General features: G+C 42.1%; 1 protein-coding gene across 2 annotated transcripts; it reads right to left on the bottom strand.

Moving 5' to 3' along the window:
* Positions 1 to 4,576: 4,576 nt before the first annotated feature.
* LOC111975007 (carbonic anhydrase 7) lies at positions 4,577 to 16,374 on the bottom strand. Of its 2 annotated transcripts, none has more exons than XM_070447284.1 (7): positions 16,154 to 16,374; positions 15,338 to 15,535; positions 11,767 to 11,885; positions 9,983 to 10,078; positions 9,087 to 9,149; positions 8,776 to 8,931; positions 4,577 to 6,747 (listed from the first exon to the last, which is right to left on the bottom strand). In XM_070447284.1, the coding sequence occupies exons 1-7, from the start codon at positions 16,188 to 16,190 to the stop codon at positions 6,568 to 6,570; spliced, it is 849 nt and encodes a 282-aa protein (XP_070303385.1). In that variant the 5' UTR covers positions 16,191 to 16,374; the 3' UTR covers positions 4,577 to 6,567. The 2 variants fall into 2 exon arrangements, with proteins under 2 accessions (XP_070303385.1, XP_023858908.1); XM_024003140.2 differs by having other exon boundaries at positions 4,580 to 6,690; positions 16,154 to 16,373.
* Positions 16,375 to 16,396: the final 22 nt, after the last annotated feature.

Raw genomic sequence — 16,396 nt, 5'->3', positions numbered from 1 at the left:
CAGCATTGCCAAGAGCAGACGTGGACAGTGAGGAGTAGGCTACTCATGTTCTGTCACCAGTACTGTTGTAGCAACACTATGGAAGCAAATCAGATCACCATGCACTGAATCAGTGTGCATTTGGGGTCACTCCGTCRCCCTGTTTCCGGTGGTTCCCTAACGGTTGTCTGTGTAGTTTCTGCCAGCCTGCATAAACCGTGTGACCTCACACCAGTGGTGTCACATGATGGGTAACCATAAAGACCAAGGTAAAGTGCATGTCGTCCATTTTGCCAATCTATCTACGATATGTCAGGGACACACAAACAAATACTTGTTGTGTATTAGACCATTTATCAATTAACATGTTTTTTTTTTTGGAGAACAATATTCCATAAATCATCATGGGAGTGATTTATGTCTGCTGCCAGGGCCGGTATTACAGTCCATGGCCCTCAGTGTAGGTTGTGTGAAGAGGGTACCCACCATGTGCTTTACACTGCTTTATGTGTAAAGGGTATTGTGATCACCAGACGGATTGTTCCTATGGGATGAGAGACCCTGGTCTGCCATGTAGTCAGTGAAGCAGCACGTCTATAGGAACCCTACACTGAGACCCGCAAATCGACGCCTACACACTGCTAAATATAGATACCAACACATACAGTAAAACACGTGTATTTTAGGAGGCGTCGATGCAGTGCTCCCAAGTATTTTGGGATGGCATCCTTTATTTTCTGGCGGGTGACAGCGATTGATCACTTGTTCAAAGGCAAGTGGGGGAGATACACGACAGGCTTGTGTTGGGTTGTGTTGTTTGTAGCCGGGTTGTGTTGTTTGTAGCCATGGTAACTGTGACATGTCAACTGATGAAGAGAAAGTTGGTGCCCATTATTGCCTACAACAGTCTTCCAGGCCTGACATATTGAGTAACAAAACTTGATTTAGGACCCTTTTCCACTTTGCGGATGTAAATTGAGAATTAAATCAGAAAAAAAACTTACAAATGTAGTCTGTGTAGTAGTACTCACTGTAAGGGTTACATAAATAAGAGATAAGACAGTGTACAAACAAACAAAGAAAAATGAAGACATCAGTCCAATGTGCAGTGAAGGAAAAGTCTTAAAAACTAAAATCGCTAAACTCCATTACTATGCAATCTCAAAGCAAATACCAAAGTACTATGTAACAGCKATGTTGTTACTATATAATTTACAGCGTTACCACACAAGTATACAAGCGACATAAATGTAAAGTGTTACCTAAATGGTCAATAGAAAGACAACCGYGCAGTGTGCTCAAGCACAAAGACACAAAGGTGTATTGTCCTACAGATAGTAGATTGATTGGGTTCATATTTCTAAGGCTGGTCAGATGCTCCCGTGTCAGAGAATCATCAGTAGAAATAACAGACATCCTGATGCCAAAAATATATCTGACAGGACCTATTTTGGAAGACTAAATACAGTTTCAATTACACAGCACATTGATTGTGCTCATCAATGATGTGCTTGCTCAGGTATCCTCAGGCTTAAGGAAGCTCATTGGATGCTAACTTTGGAGGGTTATGTCAGAAGATATGTTAAATATACACTACGCACCCGGCTTCATTCATTATTCATGTACCTGCAAACAGAATATTTCCATAGATGTTACTTCTCAGGTGACAAGTGAGACCAGTTAAGAAACACTGGAGAGTATCAGAATTCTTCAAATCAACAAAATMACTGTCRGACCATTCTTTATGTGAAATGAATCCAATATAGCCTACGCAGACAAAGACATGTCTATTTAGAGAAGTACTATCACTTACAAAATAGTTTGATGTTGGTCAAGTAATAACCCCTACAGAAAATAKTGTAGTAGACTACATACTACAGTTTAGTTGCGAGTTATTTTTAACTTCAGCCCATTGTCACGGTTTGCAATACTGGGGCAGAAAACATGTTCACYATGCAGTGAAACCTGAGGTTAAAAATGGTATCTTTGTATAAAGCTCTACATGGCATCACAGGCTCTTCAAACTCAAATCAGTCTCAAAGTCTTATTGGAGCACTACTGTTGTATATGACAGTAAATGCTGCCACCATGTGGACATCTTTAAAATTGCCAACAGATTTTGTAGTAGTAGACTGCTMGGTCCCAGTCTCCCAAGGCAGACGGATTGCCTCCCACAATGTTCAGCATACTAGTGCTGTTGCCCTAGATCTGGGTTTCCAGAGGTTAGGTTCCAATTACAGCTTCTACTGGTAACTGGATGTAAGTTGGGAGTCGAGAGTTAAGAGATGTCACCAGGGTCATAAAGTAGTAACAGGATAGATGCGTGCAAGAGGCACCCTGCACCATGATCATTATCAACGCACCCCTGCAGTCCACACAGACCACTGCAGATGTATTTTTCGATCTTGTCTCATTGCTGCTACTCCCCAAAGGGCTCGGAAGGCGAAGGTCGAGTCATGCGTCCTCCAAAACCTGACCCGCCAAACCGGAAGGTTGTTAAGAAGCACGCTTAACTCGGAAGCCAGCCGCACCAATGTGTCAGAAGAAACACCGTTCACTTGACGACCGAGGTCAGCCTGTAGGCGCCCGGCCCCCACAAGGAGTCGCTAAAGCGCGATGAGCAAAGTAAAGCCCCCACAGCCAAACCCTCCCCTAACCCGGACGACGCTGGGCAAATTGTGCGCCGCCCTTTGGGACACCCGATCACGGCCGGTTGTGATACAGCCCAGGATTGAATCCGGGTCTGTAGTGACACCTCTAGCACTGCAGTACCTTAGACCGCTGCGCCACTTGGGAGGCCTAAGACAGCCTGTTTCTGTCTGCAGTAAGGTGGTATTGGTATGGTGTGTTAAATCCCCTGTCCTGCCTTGAGCCTGGTGCAGTTGAAGCATTGGTTCATGGTTGTTGTGCAACGCTGGTTATGGAAATTAAGGTGGCAGAGTGACAGCCTGGCTCAAGGCAAACAGTAAGAGCCCTCTCAGTACGTTCATTAGCAGGTGTCTGGGAGAGATGAAATTAGCCTTGGGGTGATTACTAAATGGAGGGCCTGAGTGTTTTGAATATCCCTCACACAGCACAATCACTCAGGAGTAAGCTCTTTGCCAGATGTCTCTACCACCCTGGGGCTACGCAAGAAATCACAACTGTGTGCTGTGCTCCTCATATCAGTGAACAAGCACGTCAATCACTGACCTTTGTTCTCTCACCCCTGGGCTGAGGGGCGCACTGATTACATTTACATATCCTCACGGCTTCTGATTAGTGAGACCGAGTTTAAATATTGAGAGTCTTGAGAAGCTTTTTCTTTGAACACGTTCACACACACACACACACACACACACACACACACACAACCGTTCAAAAGTTTGGGGTCACTTAGAAATGTCCTTGTTTTTGAAAGAAAAGCAATATTTGGCCATTAAAATAACATCAAATTGATCAGAAATACAGTGTAGACATTGTTAATGTTGTAAATGACTTTTGTAGCCGGACACAGCTGATTTTTTATGGAATATCTACATAGGCGTACAGAGGCCCATTATCAGCAACCATCGCTCCTGTGTTCCAATGGCACGTTGTGTTAGCTAATCCAAATTTATCATTTTAAAAAGGCTAATTGATCATTAGAAAACACTTTTGGCAGCTTCAGCTTCATTAAATAGTACCCGCAAAACACCAGTCTCAACGTCAACAGTGAAGAGGCACTCCTCTATCCAGTGTCTGTGTTCTTTTGCCCATCTTAACCTTTTCTTTTTATTGGCCAGTCTGAGATATGGCTTTTTCTTTGAAACTCTGCCTAGAATGCCAGCATCCCGGAGTCGCCTCTTCACTGTTGACGTTGAGACTGGTGTTTTGTGGGTATTATTTAATTAAGCTGCCAGACTTGTGAGGCCTCTGTTTCTCAAACTAGACACTAATGTACTTGTCCTCTTGCTCAGTTGTGCACCGGGGCCTCCCACTCCTCTTTCTTTTCTGGTTAGAGCCAGTTTGCACTGTTCTGTGAAGGGAGTAGTACACATCGTTGTACAAGATCTTCAGTTTCTTGGCAATTTCTTGCATGGAATAGCCTTCATTTCTCAGAACAAGAATAGACTGATGAGTTTCAGAAGAAAGGTCTTTGTTTCTGGCCATTTTGAGCCTGTAATCGAACCCACAAATGTTGATGCTCCAGATACTCAACTAGTCTAAAGGACAGTTTTATTGCTTCTTTAAATCAGGACAACAGTTTTCATCTGTGCTAACATAATTGCAAAAGGGTTTTCTAATGATCAATTAGCTAATCCAAGTTTATCATTTTAAAAGGCTAACACAACGTGTCATTGGAACACAGGAGTGATGGTTACTGATAAATGGGCCTCTGTACGTCTATGTAGATATACAATTTAAAAAAWAWATATATATATATTATTTTTTAAATCAGCCGTTTTCAGCCACAATAATAATTTACAACATTAAGAATGTCTACACTGTATTTCTCATCAATTTGATGTTATTTTAAAAATGGACAAAAAATAATAATAATTGCTTTTCTTTCAAAAACAAGGACATTTCTAAGTGACCCCAAACTTTTGAAGGGTAGTGTACATTTGTACCAGGTTCAAGGTTCAATGCATACTGAAATTCCTCACACATCAATAGCTGTCAAGAAAATCAGTGATCATGTAAACTGTTGTGTTTACTGATTTCAGTGGACTGATTGAAATGTTTCTGATGAGTCAGGAATGGACAGCAAAAACTATACATGTTGGGTTTAAAAGTAATCCACTGTAATGCATTTTGTACTTGCATGGGGCTCATTAGGAACTGTTTCCAAATGCTTACTTCTCTGCTCTCTGTTAGACTACACAGGGGCAGCAGTGACTCATGTTTAGAGACTGCAGCAGTCACCATTGTGATTGTGAACTAATTCTGGGACCCACACTTGAACTAGTCATAAACATACTTTTAAAAGGTCATCTGTATACTCCACACAAGCCTATTAATGGCAACAAAAAGTTTGATAGATTTCCTTTAATCTCATCTTTTGTTTCTGAAACAGTACTGAATCAATCTAATATTATTGAAGAACTACAATTTACAAAACAAACAAGTCAATTAAATTGTCACCAGTTCATGCAAAATGATTCACATACTAAATATTGAATAGATAATGTTCCTGATATTGTAGAATATCAATTGTTTGAAATAGATAGTTCAAGTGCCAGTTCCAAGCCTTAATTCCCATGGGTGGAACTAGGCAGAGGAGTGTCCCCCTACCAGTTTGTCTATATGGGTAAGGTCCACCTCTATCTATGAACAGAATTATGTAAAACTACTCAAAACACACAGAGGCCTGGCAGACTTTCATTAGGAATTACATAGTGTACCGAGGAGCAATCTCTCTTACAACTGTCGCTACAGTGGGGCTCTATTAATCATTATGACCTTCACTTACTGAGACCTTCCATTATCGTAAAAGAACTGGAGCGTCACCCTGCCTGCAACAACGTACCATACAGTAGTGTAGGAACCGACTGTAGGGAGGAGGCTGTTCTGTGGCACAGGAGAAATGAGCAGCACACAAAGACATGGACATACACCCATTACAGAAGTGACTCATTTCCATACAGAATGTACTGTATGTGTACYCCCTCTCCTTCATTTCTCGAAAGTGGAACTGTTTTGACCCAACATGAACTCAATACTCTATTCAGCGCATGCTTGGCATCTTTAAAGCTGATGTACAGCTTTCAAATCACTGGGCTGTCAGGGCACAGGGAAAGTACGGAGTAAACTCTTAATTTACAGTTGAGCAACTGAAATTTGGCCGCCGCTCGCTAATCCAATTCCACCTCCAGTTGTGAGTGTTGGGTTAAAGGATCCATGGCAACTACAGTAGGACGATGTGGATCCGGCTGCAATAGCCCATCTAAATATGGATCAACATAGATTACCACCAAGAGGCCGTCAGGATTCAGACAACATGTTACAGAGCACTGGCATCATCTTCGATTGGTAGATAAGGTGTGGCTAAACCCTTGGGAAGAAGATATAGCACCTTGCATAGAAACAATAGCAGGTGAAACAACAACAATTCACTGGGTGGACAGAAAATGMTGTGTGTACGTTTGGGGTGGAGGGGGACTGTTCGTTGACTTAAACGCTTTTCACTACACCCATGAGGCCACATTGACTTTTGTTTYAAAAAGGTACAATCAGATAAAAATAAAAATAAATCCCTACAGAGTTACATACATTACGCTGTTTTCTGTCAAGGCAATGTCTGGATGGCTATGTGAGCAATATCTTTCACTTCAGAAAAATGTTACAGATCACTACTATATTTAAAAATAGAGAACTGTGCAGAGGGCACATAGTAGTCATTATGACGGTTTCAAACGTCGATATCAGCATCTGACATTCAATTAAAGTGCGGTTGAAAGTAATTGACCAGTAGAGGGAGATGTGATGTTTCATACCCCTTGTTCTATATTCATCATCAGTAGTAAAACTACTCAAGGTTGAGAAGAAACTCTATTCAGACATTCACTCTGACATATAATAGACCATATGTTAGGCTATGCCACCTGGAGGTTATTTGCAGTCAAGTTAGTCAAAGGATGCTAGCACCTTCCGGCCTTTCAGGGGTTGAGGGGGTCGGAAGTTGTTCTCCATGCGTTTCCTGCCCTCTTCCTCCTCTCCGCTGAAGAGCAGCATCCTGAACTTCCCCATCTGTGGAGAGATGTTTGGAAACAGACAGAAACACCTTGTAGTCCCTGGCTGCAGTGTCTGAGGGAGGAAAAACACAATAGCCTCTTATGTAAGAAGGGCTTTTCCCTGCTGAGTATRCCSAAAGAATTTCACAATTAAAAAAAGGTCAAGACGTTTCCATCCATGACGTTAATCAGCTCCCAGGGATCAAAGGATTGTGCCCTGGAGTCCTACACTAAGGGCAGCGAAGGAGCAGGGAGGGAGCAGGCTCCCAGGCCCAGCACAGTCAGCCAGGCCAGGAACAGAAGTATGCAGACAGCATGCCGTGGGCCAAAGGTGACTTTAATTACGTTTCCCAGTGCCATCGCAAAAAGGCTGAGAACACAAAACACATCCCTGGTCCTCCATACTGCCACGTATGCTTCGTTTGTAAATTATGTCTGAATGTTGGAGTGTGCCCCTGGTTTTCCGTAAATTTTAAAAACAAGAAAATGGTGCCACCTGGTTTGCTTAATATAATGATTTCTTTTGTATTTATACTTTTACTTTTGATACGTAAGTATATTTTAAACCAAATACATTTAGACTTTTACTCAAGTAGTATTTTACTGGGTGACTGACTTTTACTTTAATCATTTTCTATTAAGGTATCTTTACTTTTACTCAAGTATGACAGTTGGGTACTTTTTCCACCACTGTATAATGGAGCAGAGCTGGGCATGCACCCCGACTTCAAACAGTCTACTTCTCCACATCCATAACACAAGATCCCTGACACAGTACTCACTTATTGCCCTAYAGCTGTAGCCTGCTTTCTTGATGATAAAAAAAAACAAGAAAAGACGAGATAATCTCTCCGAGTTAATAAATGGGTCTTCAATTATCCATTTAGCTATAGAAGACTGTGGTTTGAATTCATTAGAACTATTAAGCGTAAAGTAAATATTTTAAATGAATGAAATGGTCTAATAGCCAATTCCACCATTAGAGTAGATACTCACCTCTTTTTTCAAGCTATATGAGCACATGCAAGGGATAATCTAGCCTACAGTAATTCAGAGAATATGCACTGCACAGCTACATAGTAAAGGATATCGATGTGTGCGTGACTGTCAAGAGCTCAGGGGTAATGCCCACTGTTTGAATGGAGCTTAAGCTGTGACACCTGGATCCACAAAGAGGTCTTTCACATCTAGGGTTCCCACTTGGATTTCAGCAGGCCATTGTTGCAGCCCGACTGAGCCCCCCCCCCCCACACACACTGCATGGCATCGAAGCCACACATGCAGTAATCCACTCACAGCCTTTGCCTACTCCCCTGGCATCCTCTAATCAAAGCCCTCCGTCTGGAGAAGCCACAGTAACYTCATAGACGGCTCAAGGACAAACCCAGCTCACTCACTAATGGTCATAAAGACTTCACATCGATAAGCAACTATATTGATGTTTCAAATCATTAACCATTTACCATGAAAAGAGGAGAGAAATGAATTGGTCTATTGTCAAACAGAAACTGATAAGTAAAAGTATGTCAAGGTTCACTTTGATGGCTTACTTGCAACAATATGGCTGCGTTTACACAGGCAGCCCAATTCTGATATTTTTTCAAGAATTTGCCTTTTGCGCGATCAGATCTTTTCACATCAAATCTTTTCTAGAGCTGATCTGAAAATATCTGATGTGATTGGTCAAAAGACCAATTAGTGGGAAAAATATCACATTTGGGCTGCCTGTGTAAACGCAGCCATAGTGTTGCAAGTGAGCCTTGACATTCTTTTACTTATCAATTTCAAAAGAATAAATTCAACAGACACTCCCACACTTCAAAATAAATCTGTAAAAATCTCAGTGCATTTTTCTTTCTTGAACTTTTCTCTGGTGTTGATGGAGTAAGGGCAGATGAAGTGCAGATGAAGGGTAGAACACCCACCATCAGGGCAGACGCCTGTCATTCAAATGGTTCATCATTTACATCATGACAAACGCAGTGGTTRACTGTGGTTTCCCTAGGCAAAGACCCCACATTTCCATAAGCAGAGATATCTCCATATTGGTTAGGCCCAGGTAGTACTGATTCACCCCTACCCAGATGGTGAGGGCTCCCACCTGTTTCTCTGAGACTATGATTGGCTCCTTCAGAACGATCCAGGTGACACTCTCGTGAAGAGGGGGCGTGGTCAGGGAACCCGGGTATGTCCAGAAGTGTAGGCTGTTAGGTAGGAGGCACTTTGGATTGAAACCTTTGAAATCTGCAACGCTTCCCTGGGTGCAAATAGAACAGAGAATAGCATGACAAATATGGATTATGCTACACTTAAGATGAGTCTTTTATCAGAGTATCAACATATCTTTCAAATGCCCTGTTGAATCATTCGAGTCACTCATCAGGTGATTCATTCTTTTGCATTATGACTTACCTTAAACTTCACCATGTATAAAGCATCTGTTATCTTGTGTAAACCTCTGTGTTCATCTCCGATCTGTAAATAAAACAGGTTCCCTTTTTATCTCAACCTTCTAACATTAGCCCAAACAGATTGTCATATGAGAAAATATGAGGCTTRCCATTAACATTCGAAATATATACACAGTAGATTATACACATTGCCACAATGATATATTGATATGTTTATTTGACCATCAAGTACTGTATGCATACTCGGAGTGCACAAAACATTAGGAACACCTTCCTAATATTGAGTTGCACCCCCTTTTGCCTCCACTGCCATACCCCATTCAAAGGCACTTAAATATTGTCTTGCCCTTCCACAGTCAATCGCACACATACACAATCCATATCTCAAATTGTATCAAGGCTTTAAAATCTTTCATTAACCRGTCTCCTCTCCATCTACAATGATTGAAGTGGATTTAACAAGTGACATCAATAAGGGATCATAGCTTTCACCTGGATTCACCTGGTCAGTCTCATGGAAAGAGCAGGTGTTCCTAATGTTTTGTACAGTCAGTGTCTACATCAATGTMTTATCAATAAGATACATTTCAAAAACACATACATTATATACTTTGTATTATTTAAATACATTCTCTATAAAAGTGCGCGCCACATATTTTCCACATGGTCCTGGTATGATTGAACAATTTGCAACACAGACACGTGTGAACTGTTTTGTCCTCTCTGTTCAGACATAATATCATAACATGTTTTTACATTGTTCCTTCAGTGATTGCTGGTCTTCAGTCTAATCCCTGTTAAACAGCCCTGGTGAAGCAGAAAGAGATTCAATTCCAAAGCAATTTACTGGCTGACAGATGAACAGCTGCTGGCTGGTGCCGGGGGAGATCCTCTCACCTCTAAAAAGATGCCAAGGACAGCCAGGCCATCGGGGGCTGCCGCTGCCTCCCCAAATGTCTTGTACTTGTCTGCGTTCCAGTGCACCAGATGAAGCTGCGTGAGGAAACAGGGAGGAGGGGCAACAGGGTTAGGGACAAGCCTGAGACAAGCACCCACATTCAGGGAAACACTGCTTCTTTGTCTCAGGTACTAAACAAACCAGTTACCTATTATAGGAGGTCAACCGAACCAGAGAAGGGAAAACTACTTCTTGGCAAATATAGATGCAGATYTACAAAGCATTCAGAAAGTATTCAGACCCCTTGACTTAATCCACATTTTATTATGTTACAGCATTACTCTAAAATATATWTTTTTTAAATCCTCAATCTACACACAATACTCTATAATGACAAAGCACATTTTTGCAAATGTATTAAAAATATAAAACAGAAATACCTTATTTACATAAGTATTCAGACCCTTTGCTAGGAGACTCGAAATTGAGCTCAAGTGCATCCTGTTTCCATTGATCATCCTTGAGATGTTTCTACAACTTGGAGTCCACCTGTGGTAAATTAAATTGATTGGACATGATTTTAAAAGGAATACATGTCTATAAGGTCCCASYGTTGACAGTGCATGTCAGAGCAAAAACCAAGCCATGAGGTCAAAGGAATTGTCCGTAGAGCTCTAAGACAGGATTGTGTCGAGGCACAGATCTGGGGAAGGGTACCAAAACATTTATGCAGCATTGAAGGTCCCCAAGAACACAGTGGCCTTCAGCATTCATCAAACTGAGCAATCGGGGAAGAAGAGCCTTGGTCAGAGAGGTGACCAAGAACTCGATGGTCACTGACAGAGCTCCAGAGTTTCTCTGTGGAGATGGGAGAACCTTCCAGAAGGACAACCATCTCTGCAGCACTCCACCAATCAGGCCTTTATGGTAGAGTGGCCAGATGGCAGCCACTCCTCAGTAAAAAGGCACATGACAGCCCGCTTGGAGTTTGCCAAAAAGGCACCTAAAGGACTCTGACCATGAGAAACAACTCGTTGGCCTAAATGCAAAGTGTCACGTCTGGAGGAAACCTGGCACCAATCCCTACGGTGAAGCATGGTGGTGGCAGCATCATGCTGTGGGGATGTTTTTCAGCGGCAGGGACTGGGAGACTAGTCAGGATCGAGGGAAAAATGAACGGGGCAAAGTACAAAGAGATCCTTGATGAAAACCTGCTCCAGAGTGCTCAGGACCTCAAACTGGGGTGAAGGTTCACCTGCCAACAGGACAACGGCCCTTAGCACATAGCCAAGATAACGCAAGAGTGGCTTCGGAACAAGTTTCAATGTCCTTGAGTGGCCCAGCCAGAGCCCGGACTTGAACCCGATCAAACATCTCAAGAGACCTGAAAACCTGACAGAGCTTGAGAGGATCTGCAGAGAAGAACGGGAGAAACTCCCCAAATACTGMTGTGCCAAGCTTGTAGCGTCATACCAAAGAAGACTCAAGGCTGTAATCACTGCCAAAGGTTCTTCAACAAAGTACTGAGTAAAGGGTCTGAATACTTATGTAAATTTGATATTTCCGTTAAWTTTRTTTTMSCKAAAWMMWAWWAAAAKATTTTTTTTTGCTATGTCATTACTAAGAAATTGTGTGTAGATTGATGAGGATTGTTTAAAAGAAAAATACATTTTAGAATAAGGCTGCAAAAAGTCAAGGGGTCTGAATACTTTTCGAATGCACTGTATGTCGGGGAAAATGGGGTTACCTAGGCTCCGTCTGTGTGATTAGGGGAAACACTCACCTCTGAAGCGTAGGTCTTCCCTCCGACMGTGTGCTCTGAGCCGTGGCTGCCCTTKCCGCCCCAGTGGAAGTGGAACTGTTTCAGCCGGTAGGCGTTGTCAAGGGGGCCTGCCCTGATCACTGTCAGGGCAGAGGACAAGAGACATCAGTCAGCCACTGCCACACCTCTATGCCTCGTGCCTAGCATGGTACCACTGCAGAGCACAACACACCAGACAAGCAGGCAAGAACCACCACACACCAGGCCTGGAAGAGCAACTCAACATGGCAACACCTGCCACTGCTCATTAAAATCACTCTCACTAAGCTGACAGACAGCGAACACTAGCGGACACTGACAGACACATAAGGCGCCTTGTCCCACAACCACACTGTTTACTACTCTTCCTAATAACTATCTACCTACAGTACTAGAGAGCATTTGGCTAAACAAGTACTGTATTAAAACAACTGTGTCCTCATGAAGGCCTTACTTTACCTGACATAAGACAAATGAGAGTATTTTGAGCCTGTGTCTTGATATGCCTAGGATTTGTCCCATCACTAACTGATCTAATTGGGGTGGTGCTGGGGATAATGTCCCTAGGAGAGACAGTGTCTGGGCTGGGCTCTGTTTGTGACAGTGTAGGACAGTTTGTCGCTTTACTGAAGAGTTCCAGGGAGGCCAGGGCAGTAGGTGACAAATTCAGTTTGATARCACTGGAGCCAAGCACACACACACACAGGTTCACACAGTCTACCCATATACACACACAACGAGATCTTTGTGATGGCAGATGAAGAGAATGACAGAGAGCGGAGTGTCACAAGCTAGGTTTCCTTCCATCTAATTGGCAACAGATTATGCTAATATTCTAAAATAATTTRCCCACCAAACAGACTTATTGTYTTTGTGATGACATAGTGCACATAAAAATTACTTTTGCAGTTAAATTCCTCATGTACCAAATAAAAAACTACAAGTTCAATGGGTTTCCATTGCATTTTCCATTCTCCTGATGGTTTTGTCACAAAAGTTGTTGCGTTATATAGCAAATGTGCCCACTCTGGTCTGGGCATGTGTGCTCTAGCCAACAGCTCACAGACACAGTGCTTCCTACATGAGATTATTATGGATTTTATTTGTCAAAGGGCAGCCAAGCGTCGAATCATCATGTCACCAGAATAAGACCCTCAATATCTATTGGAAATGAGCATCAAGCTTAGTGTTGCAAAGGCAAGGCATATTACCAGCAAACTACCAGAATGTGTGTATCTTGCAAGGATTTGATGTAATTTATCACAAGACATCTAGTGGCCCTTTTGTGTACTATTTATCGCTGGCCCTCTGTGTGGCCTTATCACGTGTAAAATAGATGAAATAATTAAATAAGATTTACAAATAAAAACATACAATGACAGCTGTTAAACATTATCCAAAATATAAAATCGGTAAATTTAGTGAATACCATTGGTGTTTAATACGAGGGTTTCAGCATGAAATATCCTTTATATATAAACCCAATAATGTTTGTACCATGTTGTGCTGCTGCCATGTTGTGTTGCTACCATGTTGTCATGTTGCGTTGTCATGTGTTGCTGCCATGCAGTTGTTGTCTTAGGTCTCTCTTTATGTAATGTTGTGGTGTCTCTCATCGTGATGTGTATTTTGTCCTATATTTATTTTTTATTTTTTATTTTTTTGTCAGTAACCTAATAAACTGCAGGCTTTCCTGAGTTGTAGTGGGAGGACCACACAACATAATATCATTGCGTGACTCCAAGTTTGCTTCGATAGGATGGTTTCTAGATCAATATTTGCACAAAGATATTTCCGCTATTTCTCGCATCATACATTTGACCTACAAACAAAGATCACACCATGTCAAACGGACAAATTGTTTGTTGACATTTATAAAATTGTTCCTGCATTTCTGTTTCCATCAGCCCGTTCTGGACTTTTTTTTTCATTCGTCGAATAATTCATCCGCATGAAATGGCTGGGTGGATAAGAATGGCACCTTGGTAATGTGTGCTTTAGAGCATGTTCATACGTTTCCTGAGTTAATGATACACTAGGCATGTACACACATGTACAAAAAGGCACACACACACACACACACACACACACACACACACACACACACACACAAAAAAAAAAGGGAAACAGGACAAAATGGGCATGCCTAGGTGATGAAACTTCTAACCAGCTCCTGATGGTGAAAGGATAGGGAAGCCTATCCATCATAAGACCATGTCATGCAGAATGGAACTTCTTTGTTTGGTTGCTGTGAATTTGTTTTCATAGTGATCTGCACCTTAGCCAAACAGCCGCACTTTTTTGGAGACAGAAAACAAAATCAGTTGTGGCTATGGCTATTTTCCTTTTGAGGAGGGCCTTTTTCAAATTAAATGGATTTGTCACATGCTTCGTAAACAACTGGTGTAGACTAACAGGGAAATGCTTACTTACGGGCCTTTCCAAACAATGTAGAGAGAAAAAATTATAATAATAAGGAAAAAATGCACGAGTAACAATAAGTTGGCTACATACACAGGGTACGAGTACCAAGTTGATGTGCAGGGGTACGAAATCACTGAGGTAGAACTCCTTTTTGTTAAGATCGAACACCTTTTTGTTGTACAGTAGGCGTTCAGTTACCACTTTTCAAAATACAAGCCCAAACTTATTTGGTTGTCATTCTATTCAGACCGTTGGTTCCTATTACCTTTTCATGCCACAGAAGCAAAGCGGCTCTCCCCATTTTCTATTTGTCCATGACTTTTGTTAACTTCGACTGTCAGTTTAAAAACAGATGTGACACAACCAGGAAGATTACCTGATGTGGTCAGATGTCTGCTCTGGCAGACAGACACTCCTACAGTTAAATACTGGCTTCACTATATCCACCAAAACACATCTCACTGAATCATACAGTCCAGTAGGAGTGGCCTTAATGATATACAAATGTAGGTGGTCTATCCATCAACCACATTTTGATGGTGGTTGTGATGGAGTATGCAAATCCAAAACATATTTTGAATGGATAATATTTAACATTTGAGGTTTCCTGGCAATAAAAGTAAATGCTTTGTCATTTAGGGCATTAGGCTTCCACAATCTACTTCATTGCTCAGAATGGACGAAGGTGGAGAATCTGGTGTCACTGAACTTTAAATTGATCTGCATATGTAGGTAGGATTGATTGGCATAGGTAGGACTGCATCCACTAAATAAGTGTCACATGTGCATGCAAGGGTGGTGGTTATAGCATGATAGTACTACTACACAGTACCCGTAACATAATGGTGTCCCCTTACCAATACAGTGGTTGTGTTGGCTAATGTCAAAGTCATGAGTGATACAGGTGCCCAGAAACAACCACCCACCAGAGTGATATACAGTGATAAATACCTCCTGGGCTGGGTGACTTTCACACTCAGTCAAAGTTGAAGGGTCGATGATCGAATCTGAAACAATACTGTATCTCAATATTGCTTGTATTTATGTCCGCATTTTCTGTGAGAGAGGATTTCCACTCAGGGATGATTATATGGTCTACAAAGGATCTCTTCCCCTCTGTTGCGGTTACCTGTTTTGTCATCGGTGTCATCAAACTCTACGGTCACAGAGTGGCCGTTGTTGCAGATGTTGATTGAGTTGCAGTGGTCGTAGGAGACGAATATGGGAGGCAGGCTGGCGTCGTATACAGTGTCCTCAGGAACTATGTCTATGGGAGACTGGCGATTGCCCTGGGCGATGGGGTAGTCTTTGTGCCATGCATCTGGACCTTAGAAACAAAGATGGTCAGAGCTGGACATGACATTATGTAACGAAAGGAGATCAGATCCATTAATTCACCATTTTAGAAAAACTGAAGAAAAACATGACATTCTCAATTTCACACCAGGACATAACATTCTAGGTTGCTGCATCAATCAACACACTGATCATAGGTCTCAATACCTTAACAATACTGATACACTCCTAGAACTCAAAGACTTGCTAAAACCTGCTTGTTGAATAGATGACTAAATAAGGTTGCATGCAGGTTAAAGATATTTGGGCTAATCTCGTCTGAGAATGCCAATGCGAGATCCCCACCCAGAACGTAGCACACCAGAAGAAAATACATATTTTTTTTAATTAGCCAATCAGTCACCTGTCGATTCTTAATAAAAGGTCCGATGCAGACATAGTTCAAAACATAGATGTGATTATAGACTATTGCCAATAGAAAAGTATTTAATCAAATATGCATCCAGTCTTGCAGAAACAAATGCAGTCTTTCCCGAATGCCTGTCACTCGCAGCGCACGAGCGTCCCCAAACAAGGTCAGCGCTGTGCTACGGTGTGTTCTACAGTAGCTTACATAGCGATGCTCTCCCAGGTTGGTAGGTTAACTTACCATCCTGCTCTCCGTATCCCCAGTGATGTCCTGTCATTGCGAGGATTCCGCTTAGATTCACCTTCTCTATATGCTGACTGACTCTCGACTCACAGCCCAGACGGTACGAAATGATGGGATAAATGGCGTGCCGAAGATGAAGTGCTGGTGTGTGAGCAGTGTTGATGAAGTCTGGGAGTGGAGGTTGGGAAGGATGATCAGGTGGCGACGTATGGCAATCGTAATGATCCTTACTTGCCACGC

The sequence above is a fragment of the Salvelinus sp. IW2-2015 genome, linkage group LG15, assembly GCF_002910315.2.
Source record: "Salvelinus sp. IW2-2015 linkage group LG15, ASM291031v2, whole genome shotgun sequence".
Lineage (NCBI taxonomy): Eukaryota > Metazoa > Chordata > Actinopteri > Salmoniformes > Salmonidae > Salvelinus > Salvelinus sp. IW2-2015.
Note: the sequence above shows the minus strand (reverse complement) of the source record. Positions and strands in the feature narration are given on the sequence as shown.